At 50.3% G+C, this 6,982-nt stretch overlaps 1 protein-coding gene across 1 annotated transcript in view; it reads right to left on the reverse strand.

Annotated features, from left to right (window-relative positions):
• Positions 1–785: 785 nt before the first annotated feature.
• The window catches only part of nlk2 (nemo-like kinase, type 2), a 20,031-nt gene continuing 13,834 nt past the window's right edge, over positions 786–6,982 (reverse strand). Inside the window, exons 10-13 of the mRNA XM_072456513.1 lie at positions 4,443–4,529; positions 1,705–1,903; positions 1,161–1,254; positions 786–947 (exon numbers count right to left, since the gene is read on the reverse strand). Coding sequence (XP_072312614.1) covers positions 893–947; positions 1,161–1,254; positions 1,705–1,903; positions 4,443–4,529 — 435 coding nt within the window. The 3' untranslated portion in view covers positions 786–892. The remainder of the gene's footprint in view (positions 948–1,160; positions 1,255–1,704; positions 1,904–4,442; positions 4,530–6,982) is intronic.

Genomic DNA, 6,982 nt, shown 5'->3' on the forward strand with positions numbered 1-6,982 from the left:
CGCCCCATCGTGAAGCGCCCTATCGTGAAGCGCCCCATCGTGAAGCGCCCCATCGTGAAGCGCCCCATCGTGAAGCGCCCCCTCGTGAAGCGCCCCATCGTGAAGCGCCCCATCGTGAAGCGCCCCATCGTGAAGCGCCCTATCGTGAAGCGCCCCATCGTGAAGCGCCCCCTCGTGAAGCGCCCTATCGTGAAGCGCCCTATCGTGAAGCGCCCTATCGTGAAGCGCCCTATCGTGAAGCGCCCCATCGTGAAGCGCCCCCTCGTGAAGCGCCCTATCGTGAAGCGCCCCCTCGTGAAGCGCCCCCTCGTGAAGCGCCCCCTCGTGAAGCGCCCCATCGTGAAGCGCCCCCTCGTGAAGCGCCCCCTCGTGAAGCGCCCCATCGTGAAGCGCCCCCTCGTGAAGCGCCCCATCGTGAAGCGCCCTATCGTGAAGCGCCCTATCGTGAAGCGCCCTATCGTGAAGCGCCCCATCGTGAAGCGCCCCCTCGTGAAGCGCCCCATCGTGAAGCGCCCCCTCGTGAAGCGCCCCCTCGTGAAGCGCCCCATCGTGAAGCGCCCCATCGTGAAGCGCCCCCTCGTGAAGCGCCCCCTCGTGAAGCGCCCCCTCGTGAAGCGCCCCATTGTGAAGCGCCCCATCGTGAAGCGCCCTATCGTGAAGCGCCCCCTCGTGAAGCGCCCCATTGTGAAGCGCCCCATTGTGAAGCGCCCCATCGTGAAGCGCCCTATCGTGAAGCGCCCTATCGTGAAGCGCCCCCTCGTGAAGCGCCCCCTCGTGAAGCGCCCCCTCGTGAAGCGCCCCCTTGTGGCTCTTCTCTCAGCAGACACTGACATGTCCAGTGAAATGCTACGCAGGTTTAAAGAGCGAGGAGGAGGAGGAGACGAGCTGCTCCTCATTCCCACACCAGCGGAGACGGAGGCATCTCTGAGGGCTGAGCCACCGTCGAGCTGCCGAAACACCCAAACACCCAAACACCACCACAACAGGAAGGAAAGAGATTAGAAACATTCACCCAGGCACTAATGCCACAATAAATGCCCTTTAACCCACTCATGTTGTAGAGCCTGATCAAGAGTATTAAGGTCCCACTTTAGTCCCGGTTCAGTCCTGGTCTTGGTACTATCCAAGTGTGTGACTGTAACTGAAGAAGAGAACTTTACCTGATGAAGCTCTTGAAGGCGGCGGACTGAGGGTTGATGCAGAGCGGGACTCGACTTCCTTTCTGCTGCTCCAGGATGAACTGATGGATGATTTCTGAACAAACCACAACGATCCACGATAAACCGACTTTATTTTGTATTTGACCTGAAACGTCACGTTTCCTGTGAGAACCTTGACCACTTCCCAGCTCCTTCAGCAGCTTGTTCCTGCTTTAGTTAGCCTGCTTTAGTTAGCCTGCTTTAGCGCCTGGCTAGTTACAGTTTGGTTTATTAGTCTAAATGTGTTCAAAGCTGAAGTTAGATAAAAAACGCAGGATGGTTTTTGCCTCATCAAGATAAATATGCTCATTATCCTCGTTAAATGTCAGTGTTTTGTTTTAGATGATTAGCCTCTGAGCTAAAGGCTAACTGACAGTTCTGATCTCGTAAACCTCTCGTTACGGGCGAGGAGCGCGGATATGACGCGTAAATGCCAAGAAGAGGTTTTAGTGCCTTCACTGTGAAGAAACGCTGTATCGGAGCGTGACAAACGGGCGGGGCTGACCTTTGACCTGCCGCACGGAGCTGAGGTTCTTCTCAAAGCCGTCGTCGAACTTGGGGTCAGTGACGGGCTCGAAGTCGCTGGTGTAGACGCGGCCGGTGGAGGTGGTGTAGCAGCACTTGCACATGCAGGTGTGGTAACGCAGGCGGCCCTCGTCCAGGTACGGGTGCGCCAGCGCGTCTTTCGCCGAGATGCGCTTGGACTAAACAAACACAGTCACCGTGACGACGGGTCAAACTCACACAGGCTCTGAACATGAACATCACACGTCTCGATCGGAGCGTGTTTGGAACGAGCAGGAAATGTATTATTTGATTAAAATAAGAAAAAGACAAGTATTTTCTCACTTGAAATGAGATCAAACCGACTCGTTTTATTGGTATTTAAACAAACCTGGATTAATGTCACTTATTCAAGCATAATTTAACACCAGATCTTGCCATTTTTCTTTCCAAAACTATTCTACCGGTAATTGGGTTTTTATGTGGGTTTTTTTCAGTATTGAGCTTTATTTCGATCAGTATTAAGTATTAAGGAAGGAGACCTACAGGCCACTCTGGCCTGTAGGTCTCCTGAGGTCATCGACGGGTATCGACAGGCCAAGCGGGCGCAGCTCGTGCTGTCGCAGAGGCAAAAACCCGGGGCTGGGACGAGTTTGGGGAGGCCATGGAGGAGGAGCCATGGAGGAGGAGCCATGGAGGAGGAGCCATGGAGGAGGAGCCATGGAGGAGGACTATCGGTCGGCCCCAAAAAAATTCTGGCAAACCGTCCGGCGCCTCAGGAGGAGGAAGAGGTGCTGACCTCTGACCTCGACTGAGGAGGCGGTCGGACGATGGAAGGACTTTGAGGACCTCCTTAATCCCACCGTCACGTCTTCTGAAGAGGAAGCAGAGACTGAGGACTCGTCCATCACCCAAGCTGAAGTCACTGAGGTTGTTTGCAAACTCCTCGGTGGCTCCTCAGTGGCTCCTCAGTGGCTCCTCAGTGGCTCCTCAGTGGCTCCTCGGTGGCTCCTCAGTGGCTCCTCAGTGGCTCCTCAGTGGCTCCTCGGTGGCTCCTCGGTGGCTCCTCGGTGGCTCCTCGGTGGCTCCTCGGTGGCTCCTCAGTGGCTCCTCGGTGGCTCCTCGGTGGCTCCTCGGTGGCTCCGGGATGAGATCCTGAGGACCTAAAGTCTCTGGATATTGTAGGACTGTCTTGGCTGACATGTCTCTGTAACAGGGCGTGGCGGTCGGGGACAGTGTCTCTGGCAGACCGGGGTGGTGGTCCCTCTGTTCCAGAAGGAGGACCAGAGGGTGTGTCCCATCACACTCCTCAGCCTCCCATAAGGTCTATTCCAGGTCCTGGAGGAGAATCTGACCCATAGAACCTGAGATTCAGGAGGAGCAGGTTTAGGTCCTGGTGGTGCAACACTGGACCAGCTCTAGACTCTCCACCAGGGGGCGCAAGGGCTCATGGGAGTTTGCACAGTCACATGTGCTTTGTGGACCTGGAGAAGGCTTTGGACCGTGTCCCTCGGGGTGTCGTTTGGGGGGTGCTCCGGGAGTACGGGGTCCGGGGCCCTTTGCTCAGGGCTGTCCGGTCCCTGTATGACAGGAGCAGGAGCTGTGTTCACTGCAGTAAGTCAGACCTGTTCCCATGAGGGACTCCTCAGGGCTGCGCTTTGTCACTGCTTCAGTTCATAGTTTTTATGGACAGAATTTCTAGGCCCAGTCATTGGTCAGAGGGTGTGGTCAGGGGTTGGAGAGTGTCCGGTTTGGGGACCACAGGATCTCATCTCTGCTGTTTGCAGACGATGTTGTCCTGAGGCTCCATCAAACCTGGACCTGCAGCTGCACTGGGACGAGAGGGAAGCGTCTGGGATGAGAATCGGCTCCAAATCCGAGGCCATGGTTCTCGACCGGAAAAAGGTGTCTTGCCCTCTTCAGGTGGGTGGGGGGTCTTGATGGAGCGTGTGATTGACAGTTGGATCGATGCAGTCGCTGCATCGACTGTTGTGGTGAAGAAGGAGCTGAGTCCAAAGACAAAGCTCTGGATTTACTGGTCACTCTACGTTCTGACCTCACCTATGGTCATGAGCTTTAATGACCCAAAGGACAAGATCGCGGATACAAGCGGTCGAAATGAGTTTCCTCCGCCGTGCGGCTGGGCGCTCCCTTAGAGATAAGGTGAGGAGCTCAGTATTAAGTATCGATTAGTGTTTGTAACCAATATTTTTGACTCATTTCTGAGCTTTTATTTTTTCGTTGATTCTTTCTGTGCATTTGAGGCACACCATGGTTACAACAGTTGAAAACGAGCTTTATATCCAATACTCATGTCCAGTGAGCGAAAAAACAAATGTGACTAATACTTGTGCAGAAGAAAGATTTTAGAGTTCAAACTTAGAATTAGGATTGAGCCACAATGTTCCGTACTTTGACACTCAAGTGCAGATAAATCCAGGACATTTTCACTCAAATCTGGTCTAATTTACAGTTTTACAGTACTTTAACAGTTTGAGAATTCCATGAGGTAAAATACATATTTTTCCTTTCTGAATGTCTGTTCCTCGTGTGCACATCGTCCCTCGCCTTTTGGACGGATGTCATTGCGGTTTCACGTCATTTCCCCCGAAAAACTCTGACGTTTCTTGACAAACTGTTGCAAACTCTGATTCACATCTATCACATGTTGGATGCACCGGACGCGTCAGAGATGAACTCACAGGTTAAAGCTTTAATTAGAACCTGGAGCTGACTCACCGGGTCGAACAGCAGCATGCGGCAGAGGAGGTGCACGGCCTCGTGGGTCGCCTGGCTGGACAGAGTGTAGAGGACGGGCAGAGACGGCTGCACACGCAACACACGCAACACACGCAACACACGCAACACACGCAACACACGCAACACACACAAGAGTTAACACACTTCAGATCAGCTTGGACCATAAACCATGATGTGACAAACACGTCATATCAAGAGAAAGAGTCATTTCAACATTAGGATTTAAAACACTCTTTTTAAAAATACTAAACAGCAGCTTCTAGTCACATGTGTTTTATTGACTATATTTCCTAATGTCTAATTCATTCATTTATCCACAAAAAACTATTTACAGAATTTACAGATTCTAAAACACAAACGAAAAGAGCGTTTGCGACAGACAATGATTAAAAAACAAACAAATCAGATTTTCATCAATAATAATAATAACAATAATATAGCCGCAAGCAGCAATGATCGGCCCTCGCCACGCCGCCGCCACACCGCCGCCACGCCGCAAGAGGAGGGGGCGCTAACGCGCCCCAATTGTCCTTTTATTACGCCTACTGCTGAATCTGTGACGCTGTCACATCTTCTCCCCTTTGTTTTACCATCAAAAAGCAATTTTATTTTGAATTCTTGGCAAAATGTGTGGCTTTGCCGCACAGACACCGTGACTCTTTGAATGAAAATGTGGATACCTTTTGATGGTCCTGAAGATGAGTCTCACCAAATTTCAGGTTAATAGGGCTGACGCCCTGGGAGGAGTTCGTAAAAGTACGACGTTTGGAAAAACTCCGAAGTCATGTTTAGCCATTTTTGAAGCAATATGGTCGACATTTGGTTGGGCGGACGGCGTTGCCGTAATAATATTTTTTACTTCTCTTGTCACGATCTACCTCTGCGCCAAATTTCATGATTCTACGATCAGATTTTTTTTGGGTCATTTCCCATCTCTCAATGCATTTTTGGTACATTTGGGGGCGCTGACGCGGCAATTTTTTTTATTTTAGAAAAGGGAAATAGCCAGAATGTAGAGAGGCACGATTTTTCGAGGTGTGAACATTTTTGTGACTTTTCGTCAATGTTCACTGGGTGAAAAATAGGGGGGTTGGTCCCGAGAAGAAGAAGAAGAAGAAAGAAGAATATTCCGATGCGAAAACAATGTTTCCCATTTTTCAAATATCATAAACTATACATTTTCGGAAAGCGCTCGCGCTTTCCTACCTCATGGTGTGGGTCCCTGGTCACTGACGGGTACTTTCGTTAATTTTGAGTGGGCTCCGCCCACTTTGTGTTTTTGGCCCTCTAAACAGTAATAATGTTACATTTTTGCATTACATGTTTATATGAACGGAACATGCAAGAGATGGAACGTATTCGTGAGCTACTTAGCGCAAATGAGTGCTTTATATGGGGATGACGACCGCTTCGCGGTCGTCATCTCAATGTAAAGTGCTCGTTTAGTGCGCACTTTTTCACGGGCTTCGCCCGTTTACAACGGTAATGTTCCATTTTCCTACTACTAATTAGTATGCACGGGGCGTGCATGAGTGAAGGAGTGCGTTAGTGAGTGTTTGGAAGTGGGCGAGCGCTTCGCGCTCGATTTCGTGCGCACTACGTGCGCACTTTCGCAGCCGTGCTTCGCACGGCCTTACGAGATTAATAGGCCTCTCGCCAGCTTGTGGCGCTCGGGCCTAATTAATAATAAATATAGCCGCAAGCGCCGATGATCGCCCCTCGCCACACCGCCACTGCAAGAGGTTAGCGCCCCTTTTATTAGACCAACGGCTGAATCCGTGACGCTGTCGCGTCTTCTTCCCTTTGCTTTACATGTGAAGGGAAAAGCCACAAAGTCCGTGGCTTTTACAATGAAAATGTGGATCACTTTTCATGGTCGACTCCTGAAGAAAAGTCGCTCCAGTTTCAGGTTAAATCGGGCAAAAACCCGAGGAGTTTGTAAAAGTATAAAGTGTCAATAACATGGGATGTTTCTGTCATCGCTGCGGCAACGTCATTACAAATATGACATGAGTCATTGACTTTTTTGATCAGGAAGGCAAAATGGAATTTTGTGCTGACTTTTGTAAAATTTTGAAATATTAAACATTTTACCCTCCATTTAAATTTGATGTCACTCTGTAGGAGGCGCTGTCTCACCAAATTAATTTATTTCACTTCAAGTAGGTTTAGGGCAAAGAGTTTAACAACTGATTCTAATTTGATGCAATTCAGACTTTATCTGCGCAAACGGCAACAAATTAAAAATTTGGGAATTTTCCTAAATTCTAGCTACAGTTTGAGGCAAGAAAGAGGAGGAAGAGGAAGAGGAGGAAGAAGGAGGAGGAAGAGGAAGAGGAGGAAGGATGAGGAAGAGGGAGAGGAAGAGGAGGAAGAAGGAGGAGGAAGAGGAGGAAGGAGGAGGAAGAGGAAGAAGAGGAAGGATGAGGAAGAGGAAGAAGAGGAAGAGGAGGAAGAAGAGGAAGAGGAAGAAGAAGAGGAAGAGGAAGAGGAGGAAGAGGAGGAGGAGTTAGCGAGGA

Source organism: Eucyclogobius newberryi, unplaced genomic scaffold, assembly GCF_026437365.1.
Source record: "Eucyclogobius newberryi isolate DKJ021-1_F unplaced genomic scaffold, fEucNew1.0.hap1 SCAF_10, whole genome shotgun sequence".
NCBI lineage: Eukaryota > Metazoa > Chordata > Actinopteri > Gobiiformes > Gobiidae > Eucyclogobius > Eucyclogobius newberryi.